The sequence below is a fragment of the Larimichthys crocea genome, unplaced genomic scaffold (assembly GCF_000972845.2).
Source record: "Larimichthys crocea isolate SSNF unplaced genomic scaffold, L_crocea_2.0 scaffold82, whole genome shotgun sequence".
NCBI lineage: Eukaryota > Metazoa > Chordata > Actinopteri > Sciaenidae > Larimichthys > Larimichthys crocea.
In genome coordinates this window covers 838,809-853,444 of record NW_020860793.1, presented here as the reverse complement: position 1 = coordinate 853,444, position 14,636 = coordinate 838,809, and the positions used below count along the sequence as shown (strand labels likewise).

General features: G+C 40.2%; 1 protein-coding gene across 2 annotated transcripts in view; it reads left to right on the top strand.

Moving 5' to 3' along the window:
* The window catches only part of wdr7 (WD repeat domain 7), a 110,838-nt gene that overhangs the window by 4,125 nt on the left and 92,077 nt on the right, over positions 1-14,636 (top strand). The window contains exons 6-14 of one of the 2 annotated variants that reach the window (XM_027277032.1): positions 477-553; positions 814-933; positions 1,022-1,167; positions 1,421-1,523; positions 9,488-9,635; positions 10,476-10,591; positions 10,988-11,120; positions 11,759-11,979; positions 13,329-13,524. In XM_027277032.1, coding sequence (XP_027132833.1) covers positions 477-553; positions 814-933; positions 1,022-1,167; positions 1,421-1,523; positions 9,488-9,635; positions 10,476-10,591; positions 10,988-11,120; positions 11,759-11,979; positions 13,329-13,524 — 1,260 coding nt within the window. The remainder of the gene's footprint in view (positions 1-476; positions 554-813; positions 934-1,021; positions 1,168-1,420; positions 1,524-9,487; positions 9,636-10,475; positions 10,592-10,987; positions 11,121-11,758; positions 11,980-13,328; positions 13,525-14,636) is intronic. The other variant, XM_027277033.1, reaches the window with a different exon arrangement.

Below are 14,636 nucleotides of genomic sequence, written 5' to 3'. Positions count from 1 at the left end.
GGCTCGTGGTTGACCTGACCTCTCTTGTCCTCTCTTTAGTTTTCTGTGCCATGCAGGTGTTTGCTCTATAACTACAGACTGTGAAACAACTTTGTGTAAAAGTGTAAAAGTATTTTTAGTTAATTAAACTGTGGCGGGACAAACTCGCCATTAAGTGATTAATGGAAAACGCTGGTGATATCCCCGCAGTTATTGTCTTGAAATAAAATCCTGAGTCCTCTTTGTCTGAGACCAAGACAAGACCGAGTAATAACACAGTGGATTCTGAGCTGAGACAGAGACCTTCAAAAAGTGGTCTTAAGACTAAGACCGATCTCAAGCACTACAACACTGATGCATAGTGAGCGTATAGGACTGTCCATCTCTGCATGACGACAGAAGTGTGTAGGTTTATGTACCCCAGACAGTGCCGGCCCGATTTACCACCTGCTTGTCTGATTATTCACGAGGTGCTAACTTTGTCTCTCTCTCTGTAGAGGACACAGTGGTGGCGGTGTCAGTGACGGGGATTTTGAAGGTCTGGATCATCACAGCTGAGGTCAGCAGGATGCAGGTAGACCGCCGTAAATGTGATTGATATGATTATGAAAAAAATCTGTGTCAGACCATTACTGACTATTATTGAACATTGTAATATTTATTTTAGAATTCTATGTGAACAAACATCTAGAATAATAAACAGTAAATACACCGTCAGGTTATAAAGTGTGTGTGTGTGTGTGTGTGTGTGTGTGTGTGTGTGTGTGTGTGTGTGTGTGTGTGTGTGTGTGTGTGTGTGTGTGTGTGTGTGTGTGTGTGTGTGTGTGTGTTCAGGACCTGGACCCTGTGTTTGAAGAAGAGTCCAAACCCATCTACTGTCAGGGCTGTCAGAGTATTTCCTTCTGTACTTTCACTCAGAGCAGCCTGCTGGTCGTTTGCTCCAAGTACTGGAGGGTAAGGCAGAACCTGCATAACTACTGACTACTGGAGTAATAGAGTACTGCTCAAATAATAGATTAATACTTCCTTGTGTGTGTGTCAGGTGTTTGATGCAGGCGACTACTCGCTGCTCTGCTCAGTGCCCAGTGACAACGACCAGGCCTGGACTGGAGGAGAGTTCATCGCCGCCGACAAAGTCATCATCTGGACTGAAGACGGCTGCAGTTACATCTACAAGCTGCCTGCCAGGTAAACCCCCATCCACGCTCATCCATATTGTCTGATGGTATGTGAACACCACGGAAGAAGAGACTTACTGTGGTGCTCAGCTAAAGTCTATGGAGCTGCACAAGCAGAAACATTAAAAGAAGACATTCTCAGGATTTTGTGACTGTGTGTAAAATGTGCAGCAAAAGTACTATAAACTTACAGTTTGTGTGTGTGTGTGTGTGTGTGTGTGTGTGTGTGTGTGTGTGTGTGTGTGTGTGTGTGTGTTCCTCAGCTGTCTGCCTGCTAGTGAACATTTCCGCAGTGATGTTGGGAAAACCAAAGAAGGCTCGATCCCTCCACTCATCTACAGCATCGTGGGCCACTCAGACAAACAGGTCAGTCCGCTGTCTTTCATCACATGTTCAACATAAAAACTCACAGACTGGATGCTGAAATTTCCAAGGATTTAATTTGAATTTCCAAACATGTGACTAATGTTTTATAGAAAAGGGAACTACATACATAAACAAGGCTTCTGTCATTTCTGTGCCTGGTAAATATTAAAAATATAAACTAGGGGTGGTGTTTAGCTCAGTCGGTAGAGCAGCCGCCATATGCGAAGGCTCGCTGCGGAGGCCCGGGTTCGAATCCCGACTTGTGTGGCCCCTTCCCGCATGTCACTCCCCATCTCTCTCCCCACATTTCCTGTCAATCTTCAGCTGTCCTACCAATAAAGGCAAAAGGCCAAATATATATATAAACTAATATTTAGAAGACCAGGTTCAGTCTGTGTTAGAAAAATGCAATATGACAGAAATAGATTGGAATATTCATAACTATGTTTTTATTAGTGTATAATAGATAGATAGATAGATAGATAGATAGATAGATAGATAGATAGATAGATAGATAGATAGATAGATTGATTTCTAATAACAGACACTCTATGTTGAACCACTATTTTACTACAGTAGTCTAGAACAGACAAACTAAACACTGGATTTCCATAGTTTCTCCATCACACTAGGAAGGAGAGGGTGAAGTGAAGCTTTGTAGTCAGCATCTACGCCGCTTCCGCTAAATCCTAACACTGATCCTTTAAAACAGATCGTTTCACTGGAACAGTATTTACTGCAGCACACCAGAGAAAATGTTCACATCATACAGTTTATTTTAGACATTTCCTGTTAACATGTTAACGTTGTGGTGTTTTACATACTTTAGAGATTGAACTATATTTGATCAGGACCCTGATGTTCAAAAATAAGTTTAATGTCTCAATTAATTCTCGATTAATGTCCATGTCTCTGCTGGTAACGTTGTGAAATAACACAAGAAAACAAAAGATTCCTGATGAATCACCCGATCAACTTCCTACTTACATACATGCAGCTGTTGCTATGCAACATGTTTGTTAATCTACCCTACAACACCCTAGTACTCACAGCATTTTGTAAAGCAGCTCATCTGCATAAACTAAACATGAATGTATACTTTAACAACAATGGCCTATAGTATCTTTAAACATATTATTATTTAAATGGATTTTGTTTGATTAATTAATAAGACTAAAATCGACAAACTGAACTTTTCGCTACTACTGCACTACTACCAACTAAGCTGAATCTTCAGTACCTCTGAGTCTTAAATGAGATAGTGAGTGGTCTGTCTTAATCCTCTTGTGTGAGCCCAACCCTCTGTGTTTTGTTCATTCTCTTTAGTTCGGATTTAATTTGGGACCTTCAGTATGATGTTATTATCTGTGTATTTATAATTTATTGTCTTGTAGGTATTTGTTGTCTGTGCATTTTCTTCTTTTTGTTGTTCCTTTATTTGTTCTGTCCTCTGACGCTGCCATGCTCTCTCCCTCCTCTGACCTCCTCACTCCTCTCAGAAGGAAGGAGAAGGAGGTGAGGAGATGGTTGTGGAGGTGATGTGCCTCCCTGCCAGCGGGTGCGACATGGAGCTCTACACTGCAGAGCTGCTATACCACCACCGGCCTATAGAGGCGCCAGTAAGCCCCAGAAAATGCACACTGAAAACTAAAGGCAGGAAGAAGAAGGGTCACCTTCTTGGCTGAGCTACAAAAGCTAAAATGGGCAATTAAAATGTTTACATCAGTGCCATTTTAGCAGCATTCAGTTGAAAAGTGATCTTTAAATATTGCAGTTATTTATGTACATATGCAAAATGGTTAAAGTTTCTGCATCAATGAATCTAAGTAAAGCAGCATTATACAGTTTTAAAGGACCATACCAGTAGTTTGAGCCCATCAACTACAAATTGTTCATTCTTTACAGTGCTGAAACAAACATTTCCAAAGCCCAAGGACATGTCTTCAGAACACCAACATTTAAAACCTAAAGAGAGTCGAAACAACAAATCCTTGTATAGTATAAGCTAGAACCAAAGAATCATTAATTACTTAATGATTAATCAGTAATCAGAATTGTTTTTAAAGTTTTCTGCCAGTCCATCATCTCCTCCAAGATAACTAAATGTGATGGATCATCTATTTGCAGCAAGGTTCAAGCTCTGGTTTTTACAGAAATGAACTTAAACCAATGTTAAGTTTATCAAATGTGTGGAAAACAGTGGTATGGTCCTTTTTCAGCGAGGTTGGTGTAGATAGTTGTGTGTGAGAGTTGAGATCAGTGTGAGGTTTTAAATCTACTTTTGTTATAAAGAAGCAAAAATCTGAAATAGTGTTTCTTTCAAAAATTGGTCTGTTTATGAATTGTAACTTTGCAGCTCAGCCAGAAAGTAATGACCGGAGATGAGAGGAGCAAACTGTGAGAACAGCAGTAAAAACACAGACATCCACTCGGTGGTTCACATTCCCCCCTGCACTATGGTAAAAAACAGGGAGGTGAAGTCAGTCTCATGTTGTGTATTTCTATCTTTTCTACTCCATATTGACTAAATGCATTTCAGAGACAAAACTAAACTGCTAAACTAGTAACTAAAATTTCTGCTCTGAAAAAATATTTTAGAAAGTAAAAAAATCTTCATAAACACAAACATTTATCATTTAATAAAAATCGATTCAGAAGAAGTATATCAAAAAAGATTATATGAATAATAATAATAAAAATAATTATAGAAATTGAAATTCAATTAGAATGTCCTTTTTTAAAAGCCTGTTCCTGTGTTTTACTTAATTGTAAAGTGAAAAGTCTTGTGAAGCAGACAGCTCATGACCAAGCCAAAAAAAGAAGAAAATGGACAAAAGAGTAAAATTACTGTTAAAAACTTATAACGCAAATTACAAAAATAATGGCATTAACAATATCGTCAGTTAGCTGAGCAATAGGAACTTTAACTTCAACATGACACTTCAAAATCATTGACAAGTCAATCATTGGCAAAAATTCCCGTCCAACTGGTGGAGTTCTTTTTATATTCCCAATATTGCCAATTGCTGATCTTATTCATTACCGTCAACATGGATCTGTCAATCACCTGCTGAACCGAAACAGATCGTGATCATTGTAGTTACTAGATGATAAAAATGATCAAAAAATCACCTCACTCATCAGACATGTGGTCTGTGCTGCGTGATTTTACTCTGAAGCTTGATTAAAAACCTAATATCATGAAAACTTAATTTATTCATTGCAGGTGAGCTGTGGTGATATGAAGAAAACATACTGGTACTATATAACCAGACTGATCATGTATAGCAAGTATATGGAAAACAACACTGTGCCAAGAATGGACCCTTGGGGAATACCGCAAGTAATATAAAATGAAAAATGAAAAACTGTGATATCTGTGTATTTATTTTTAAAAGTAACAGCAGGTGTGAACTGAAAGCCACTGAGTTGATGACATTGATAGTGAACTGTCTGTGTTGTTTGCTCCTCTCTTTGGTTTCCCTCCTGCCTGACTATGAGACTGAACTCATTCTGGTTCACCTGATTTCATGCTCTCTTCCCACTAAAATAAAACTCCTCTTCCAAAAGCACCATCACCCTCCTCATCTGTCTTCATACTGATGAAGATGCATGCAAAGTCCCCAAGCTGCTTTTTTAACTAAATAATGACATGCTGAGTCCCCAGCATATATGACAAACCAAAGGTACACAACAGGAAGTGATAGCAATAACATTACTTCATTAAATGTAGCTGCTTATTTTCTGCACAAACTTTGGACTACAATGTTTATAGATTTGTCTGGGAACTTTAATCACAAAGGATGCATACTAGACATATTAGGGACACGAGAGTTGAAATATTCTTGCCATGACAAGATTCATGTCAAGAGTAGTCAGTCATAGTAGAGCAAATGGTGTTTCTGTGTCGTTTGACCTTGTTTAACAACTGATACCAAAACCTTTTCTGTGTTTGTCACATATCTATGTACTAGGTGGGTTCCTGTCAGTTTCTGAACAATCTATAGTTATCTAGCACTGACCTTTAAATCCCAGTCCAAGAAAAGAGAAACACTTTAAAGTAGTTCATGTTTAAGTCCCAGAATCTTCTCAAATATTAAGGTTTATTTGCTTCAACTGCAAAAAGAACCAGGCCTTTATAATAGAGACAGGCCATTATATTTTTTGCGTATTTTAGTGAATAGCGTCCTTGATTTCTGATTGGCAGATGATGGTGTTTGCTGTCAATTTCAATTAAACACATCCTCCATGTTTATTTGTTATCTTGATACCTTTAGCATAATGTACATTTCCACAGTACAAATTTCATCAGTACAGCAACTCACCACACTGCTGCTCTGAGTTTTCTCTAACAAAAATACTGTTTCCAATTGATTCCATCAGCTCACTTTTAAAAAGACGCCGTCTTTACACTGTACACAGTGAGGTAGACACAGCAAGTAGTGAGGTAGAAGTGATTTACATAGTGAATGAAAACTAAAAAATGCTGTGTAATTGTACGTTATCCTCATTTTACAATCATGGTGGAAATGTTTCACATCCGATGTAAGTTTAGAATTTTTATACCGAGCCGAACAAAACTGCAAACTTGCAAAAAAGTCACCATGGGTTGATTTTCTCTCTGTCTTTCTCTGATGTTGGATTTAGTTATTCACATTGAGATGATGGTGTGTGTGCGTGTGTCTGAGAGAGAAAGAGATATTATGTTGTTTTTTTTGTTTTTCTTTCTTTGGTGGCACTTTGCATACCCTCTGTTTCAGATGAACCGAACTAATCCGATTGTCGTACACACCTCAGCCATTGCTTCTGTACCTCTTTTTAAATTAAGTAGTTGCCATCGTGACAGCGGTCCATCATTCTTACACACCCACAGGTTCACTAGCTTTCATCCTGTCTATCATTATCACTATGATGAATCCTCCACCTGCCAGCAGCACCTGGAAATGACCCTATTCATAATGACCTCTCTGTTACAGATTCAGTAGAAGACACTTGATTAACTTTTATGTGTTCTGATAGAAGAAAGTCAGAAATTAGCATTGAGTAAGCTTAGAAGCTAGATTTAGTAATCCATTTTGACCAACCTGACTATAGCCACAGTACCAGTGTATTATAACCCAGGTATGAAGCCATGCAGCCATCAGGGCGTTGACCACAGATTATCAGTCCCTGCCACAGCATGACACTACAAACTAACTGACTGCCCCTGCTGAGATCCAGCTGCCGTTTGTTGATCCAGATCAGCCAAACATTGAAGAGGGGAAATCCACCCTGGAGCAGAACTGCCAGGTGTTGAACAGCTAAGTGGCCAGTTTTGGTCAAACACACTTGTAGCTTGCTTTTTCCACTGCAGGAACTGACAACCTGTAACCTGAGGCTTCATATATCCTGAACTTTAAAAACCTAATGAGTAGCTGGTTCCGCTGTATTTTTACAAACTGTGATGTTTCAGATATAAGCCAATAAAAAGGTGTTTGATAGGTGAGTGAAGTAAGTAGTTATAGAACCGACTACATTATTGATTTTTTTGTCACTTTTATGTGAAAATGAACTGACTAATGGATGGCCCAAAGCAACGTCCAGTTTTTCATTTCACTGCTGATTTTTGTTCCCTTCTTTTTTGGAACCAGTCCTAGTTTGTAAAGCATACATCATAGCAGCATAGCAGACTACTATACTACTATAGACCAATGCCTAAATTTAGTTCCAGGAACAATGTAACGTAGTATTAAAAACCTTAACCCTAAACCTAACCCCACTACATGGCAGGTTCCTGCTGTGAAAATAGGCTCTATGTGCACTATAATGATGACAAGTAACCACCTTCTTCTTTGTTTCAGTTATATCCTACAAGCTTGGAACATTTAAACATACAGTATATCTGTGCGTTGATAAACCAAAGAAACCTTTCAGTTTGCTCTTTGTTTGAGTAATCACTCTCGTAACCTGAGGCAAATATAAAGCCTAGTCTAAGTTCTGTTTTGGGATGGATTTCTCCTTTTTATGTGGGGGAAATAAAAGAAAAGCTATGCCACTCTCCTCCCATCACCCACGATTATCCCCCCAGTGGACTAATCATGTTGCAGTTTAAAATGTGAACAAAATGGATATTATGTATTATAATTTCGACAGTTTTATCAATAAGGTCTAAAATCAATATTCTGCAGCACATCAGACCTTTGACTGGGCTTGAAGAGCACCAGGACACAGGTGAAGGCAACACTTAGAAACCTTGTAAAACAGCTGCAGTGAAATCGTCCTCACAGTTTGTCATGGCTGACAATGAGACAAAAGTCAGCTCAGGTTTATTCTTAACAAAACTGACCTCATTTCACTTGGTCCTATGTCTACATTGGTGAGTTTGCCACTTTATGTTTAAACCCGTCAGGCTCTCATGTATCCAGAGTGATAGATTTGACACGACTGTCTATGTCTATGGCTCTTGATTGTGTCCATGATTTCCTTCAGTGGACAGACGTTACACCTCACAGTGCTGTTGAACCGAGCAAAGGCAAATTCAACTGTTGGACAGTGGTAGACGCCTGATTCACTCTACCCAATGACGCAGGAGGGTGATGATGGTCATGTGACTGATTCAGCCTATGTATGGTTCAGAAAGCTGGTCATGTTTAGGCTCTGATTTAGGTGAGATATTCACCTGCACACCAAATCTCATAACTCAGACAAACCAGAAGTGCAACTTCCTTTCTTCAGTGATGGCAGTTTATCTGGTGTTTATTGAGGATGGATCTCTTTAAATCTTATCTAATAATTATGAGAGCCTTTCTTCAGGGTCAGTAGTTATCCAGTGCAAACAGGAACTGCCACTTGCTAATGCATCAGGACTCCCCAACATGTTGGCACACTCCAGGTGTAGCCCAAGGCTAACTCGGTGACTCAAACAGTATAATACATTATAATTTTTACGTTAGCATTGACTCAACAACAATCTCAGCAAAATCTCTTCTTGGAACACCCATAATGGGAAAGGCAGTGTTAGCCCACCACTTTGTCATTCAGCCTGTGTGGAGATTTTACTCTGTGCCAATGTGAACAGACATTCACAGTCCCCAGAGGACGAGCCCTTCAGACTCCGCTGATCTTCCGACTTTTCCTTTAGTGCTACCATGAGTTCTTAGTGGATGGACTGCCATGAAATTTGATAGATGTTTTCCTCTGGATGAACAGCTGTATTTAGTGTTAGCATGCTAACACACTAAACTATGGATGATAACATGGGTAAATATTATACCTGCTAATCTTCAGTGTGTTAGCGTCAATGAAAGCATGTTAACATGAGCATGGACTCGTAGCTCAAAGCAATTGATGGCATTTCTGTTAGCTTAGTCTGAAAATATCTATGTGGTATACCTAGCAAAGACATGACTTTACTATGCTATAAGCCTTTAAATGAACTGAGAGTTCAAAGAGCTGTCAAGTCAGTCACATGACCTTCATCCTGTCTGTACCTGTAGTTTTAACCCCATACATCGTCTGTGCTGCATCAGCGCATGTTCTGTTGGGTGAACAGTGAACAGTTTGGGGTGTGATCATCGGACGTCTTCAGTGGCTCCATTTTGTCGCGCTGCTACACTTCATGTACCACGTGTTCCTATCAGCGCTTACCTGAATGAAAGCCCCAATAAAACCCAAACAGCATGTTAGACTCAGTCGGTCTTTAGTATTCAATGATTTTTTTTTTTTTTTTTACACGTTTGTCACCCTGTGGAGGAGTCAGGTGTCCAGGTGAATCAAAAATGTGTGGTTCTGTTTTTCATGCAGTTTGCTGTGTGTTGTTGCTGTTTTTGAATAAAGACAACCAGAGAGCAAAACCAAACATTTCAGCTTCACGTGGCCCTCAGACAGAAAAATATACAAACTGTAAAGAAGAATGTGACTGCTAGATGTTCTAGATGTTGACCTGTGTCGTCCCCCACACCCCCACCCCCCCAACCGTCTTCCAGCTCCTGATCTGTCCTCCTGTGACTCGGTTCTTCTTCGGCCGACGGGAGCCTTTCCATAAGCTGCTGATCCAGGGAGACTCAGCAGGCAGACTGTCCCTGTGGAGCATCCCAGACGCCTCGCCTCCACATCCGCTGTTGACCGCCTCAGGTACAGAAGTGACACACATAACAAGTATTTTCCCTAGAGAAAGTCACCAGTCTATTGGTCTTGATGAACTACAAAAACACTCACTCCTATGGACATGGATTTATATTTATAGTCTATAAACTATGAAAAAAGAAAAGAAATGGGTAATATCATACATGATAAATGAATATCAAATAAACATAGAAAAGAAACATGATTCATGTAGTCCATAACACTGACTTTTTTCTACAAATATTGATAAGTTAACATTTGTCTCATCAGATGACCTTTGGTTAGTGTGAGTGTTTGTTAGGTCACTTCTCTGAGACAGTGAGGAGGTGAAACATGGAGGCAGTGACATCTGGTGGCCGAAATATGTCATGGCACTCTTGATAATGTTAATATATTATCCGGGGCTCACAAATGGGGGAGTACAAATTTATGTTGTAAAAATGGAAATTAAGAAAAAGACCAAAAAATGTAATTTTAGTGTTTAAACTTGCTTTCAGTGTAAACAAAAAAATACATTTGACTTTAAAAAATGAATGAATTTGATCAGGCATGTTTACAATTAGATTTCCTGTGACCCTGATAAGGATAAATGATTATGGAAGATGGACGGGAGAAATATTACAATTTTTTAATCAAGCCAAAAACAACTAATTACTTAAAACAGCAACAAAAATAATAGTGTTATAATATAAGTAATAGTTGCACAGTTAAATATGACTTTTTTCCATATGCAATTGTTTCCCTGCTTCAAGTTTAGTGTTTTATTTTATAGTCAGTGAGACTGATGTCAAACAAATAACTAATAGTCTAGTTTTGGCTCTGTCTCTGTCTCTGTTTGTGTCTGTGCAGAGCTGCAGGTGTCGTCCACCATCAGTCTCCAGGAGGCGTTTGATAAGTTGACCCCCGTGTCTGCGGGGATCATCGACCAGCTCAGTGTCCTGCCTGGAAAAGAAGAACCCATCAAGGTTTGAATGCGGACAACGTTACATTTGTTTTTTTAGACCAAAGTGAAATGAGCTTGCAAAGTGTTCTTATGTCAGCAGAGGATTTCAGGCTCTGCTGTCCTGTAAGAAACACATTAGTTTAGTTTAGTGTTGAAGTCATACAGGACATGTTTCTATTCCTGATTTTCATTTATAGTTCTTCCTCATTTTCTCTTTAATTCCACTTCCTGAGTATTCTCTCTGATGTTTTATTTGTGGAAAGTCCAGAAGTCTTTGTTGTTGCGAAATAAAAAAAATTCTACTGTATTGGTTCACATTGTAATACATTTGGCCTCTTAGACATCAGCTAATCTGATTACTACCATTAAACTGTGGCTCTTAGCTTCCTGACTCTGTGTGTTTTATTTTTTTCCTCAGGTGACAGCCAGCGTGTACATCCCCTCTCAGGGTCGCTTGGTGTGCGGAAGAGAAGATGGCAGCATCATCCTGGTACCTGCCACTCAGACCGCCATCGTCCAGCTGCTGCAGGGGGAGCACATGCTCAGGAGAGGTGAGGGAGAGTGTGACAAGTGTCTGAGAAAAAAGAATCCAGAAACACAGAGCGTCTTATTTCCAAGTAGCGACGTTGGTGAGTTAGTGGTTATCAGCCGGCGCTACATAGATCCACATGTGGTGACTGACAGCAAGTCATGCTGCACTTTAATGCTTCTGATTTATTTATCTTTGCTGGTGTCACACAGAGCTCACTAAGACATGAGTGATTAGCAGTGTTGTTCATCCAGACTGCAGCTTGACCTCATGTGTCATAAATAAATGACAGACAGGATGAACACACTTGTTCCGTGATAGTGGGGAGGGAGAGTTGGTGCAAAAAGCTGGACTTCAGTGTAACTTTGCAGCGGCCATGAATGACATGTCTAGATAAAAATGGATCAGCAATGTGCAGTGTTTTAAAAACAAAAACATATTCTATGTAATTAAGAGGACGTACAAAAAATGTAGCAATGTTTCTGTGTTTTAAATAGCAGCTGTCATTCCAAATTCTCCCTCTTTAATTGTTTCTTTGTCATATTATCAGTTAACTTCTGTCAGACTTAAGATCTCCTGTCAGTGACTGCAGTCACCCTGCTGCTGACTACAGGTGTATTAGTCCCATCATTTTGTCGCGTCTTTCCTTCCGTCCTGCAGGCTGGCCGCCTCATCGTACCCTACGAGGTCACCGGAACAAGGTGACGTGCGTCCTGTATCCATACCAGATCTCCCCCCGCTACGACCAGCGCTCGTTGGTGTCCGGAGGAGTGGACTTCTCCGTCATCGTCTGGGACATTTTTACCGGAGAGATGAAACACATTTTCTGCGTCCACGGAGGAGAGATCACCCAGCTCATCGTCCCGCCTGAAAACTGCAGCGTAAGACCTCTGACATCCGGATATATGTGTTTTTCTGTCTTCTTCTTGCCCACAAAACTTTTTTTCTTTATTTAGTCCTGTTTGTTTTTCTTTGGCTGGTTTTCCCCCTCTGTCTGTCAGCGGTTCACCACGTCTGTGTGTGATGAATGTACTGAAAGGAAGAAGCGCGTTACGTTGCTGACATTAAATCGAAATGTTAGGGAGGTGATGTCATTGTTGTTACTATGGAAATAACTTTAATGACATTGTGTCGCTGTGTTTAAATGTTGAATGAGCAGACATGCACATGGCAGCCCATTACACCAAATGAAGACATTATATTGTTGAACTGACATTAAGATCAAACTGGACAGAACTGTGTCGTTCCCATGGAAATCAGTTGTCAGATGCTGTTGTGTGGTTGGAGCTGGACTAGAATGACCTATCACACACACACACACACACACACACACACACACACACACACTTTCATAAAGGCACTGGATGCTTCGTAAAAATCAATTAAGTTTCTACATTTTCTGAATATTACAAAACTAATCTGGCTCTGAAAAGTTTATCATCAAACAGCTTTGTTCTGCTTCTGCACTGAGTTCATGTGTTTTGAAGACAAAATATCATGTGTAGTTAAAAACATATTTAGACATATCCATGACGAGTTTTGACATGTGACCTTTGTGTAAAAAAAAGAAAAAGAAAATAAAACGAGCAAGAATATTGCAGAAGAAACATCTGTGAGGGTCACATGTTCCCTTTTGAATAAAGCATTACATCACTGCAGGCCAGTCAGAATGTAACTGTGACGTAATGTGGAAAGGTTTTTAGATTCAGACAGAAAATGAGTGGAAATATTTGTTTCATGTTGGGGTTTGAGGGAATGAATGTTACTACAATGAATCCAACACTTTCTGTATCTGTTTCAAAATAAAGGCCTGTTGACAAGGCTATTACATGATACGATACGATAGACTTTATTGATTACTCAGGAAATTCACGTGACAGCTCACAATATACCAGGTGTGTAGGAAAAATACTCATAAACAGGAGCGAAAATTATTATTATTTTTTCATCATTTTGAATTTTGTTACTACTTGTATTTGACAACCTGCTTGAGGAAAATACGGTAGTCAACAAATGCCCACAGTGTGGACCGGCTGTTTTTGTACTAAACCTGAACCAAAGTCAGAAATCCTCCTAGTCACAGGGGCTTTAACTGCTAAAGTGAACAAAAATATATTAAAGGATCCAGATTCAGTTCAGTCTCCTCCACTAATGTGTCAGTGACGCTCCATCTTGTCTTCAGGTACACTTCATTGGATTTGAATGGTTTCCCACTGTGTTTCCTCCTCAGACCCGGGTGCAGCACTGTGTCTGCTCGGTGGCCAGCGACCACTCTGTCGGCCTGCTCAGTCTCAGGGAGAGGAAGTGCATCATGCTGGCGTCGCGACACCTCTTCCCCATCCAGGTCATCAAGTGGCGTCCGGCGGACGACTACCTGGTGGTGGGATGCTCCGACGGCTCCGTCTATGTGTGGCAGATGGACACAGGTGAGAACTGGGAGAGCAGAGTGCATCCTCTCCTGCTCCTCATTGGAGTTTGGTAAATACTGATCCACTGACATGGAGCGCAGCTGATATCATTCATTTGTGGTATGATGATGAACTGTTTTGGATAGCAGAGCAGAGTTTATGTAGACTTTCTCCATTCTTTGCTTTTCTCTGCTGTCTGTGCTCTCCCCTGCTCTAGGCCACCCCTGGTGGCCGGCCTGTTGCAGGTCAGATCGCAGACAGAATGATCGCCGCTTTCAGCTTCACCCAAGGCACAAAAAGCTGTCTGCGTTGTATCTGTGAAAACACTCTGCTATATTAAAGTTTGATGACCATCACGCCCTCCTTAAAGCCATGTAATCTGCTCAAAGGGCATGAAACTCTGTTTTTCATCGAACGTCACGTCAATAAATACTCCCATCCTTCAACAGCATGAACCCCAGCAGGTTCACTACTTCTACCCACAGGTAGACTCTCACTCTGCTCACTTCCCATGAATAATGTTAAAGTACTAGAGGAGTGCTGTTTTAGAACTATTTCTAAAGTCTTAGGTGGAAGTAAACAAGCTGCCATTACACTGGCAGACTTGCACAATAAGACTGTAATTAATGTATGTAAGGATTTTACTTTATAACCTCGTTTTCCTAGAAATATGTCTTTGATGTGCAGACTGCTTTTAAAATTAAGGTTAAGTCTATCTGAACACTGTGGTGGCCAGGGTCAGAGAGACCTGTTGCTGCCTTCCTAGACATAATCGATAGCTTGCCATTGACGTTCCAATCTGCGTAAACAGACATCTGTGTCTCCAGACTAGAATATGTTGACAATAACACCTCCATGGGTAAAAACATTCTCTTTGACTAATTCTGGGCGTATAGTATTTGTGGTGTTATCTTGGGGTTTAAAGTCTGACCACCAGGATGGGTTGGGCAGAATGTGAGACCAAATCAGACACTTCTGATGAACTTTGAGAGTGTCTCTAATTCTCCTTGGCCACACATCAATAAATAATAGCATAAGACATCAGAGGCTCCTGAACACTTTCTTCCTTCCTGACCTCAACATTGACCTTTGACTTCAGCAATTTCTCCACAACATTTAGAAAAACAAGA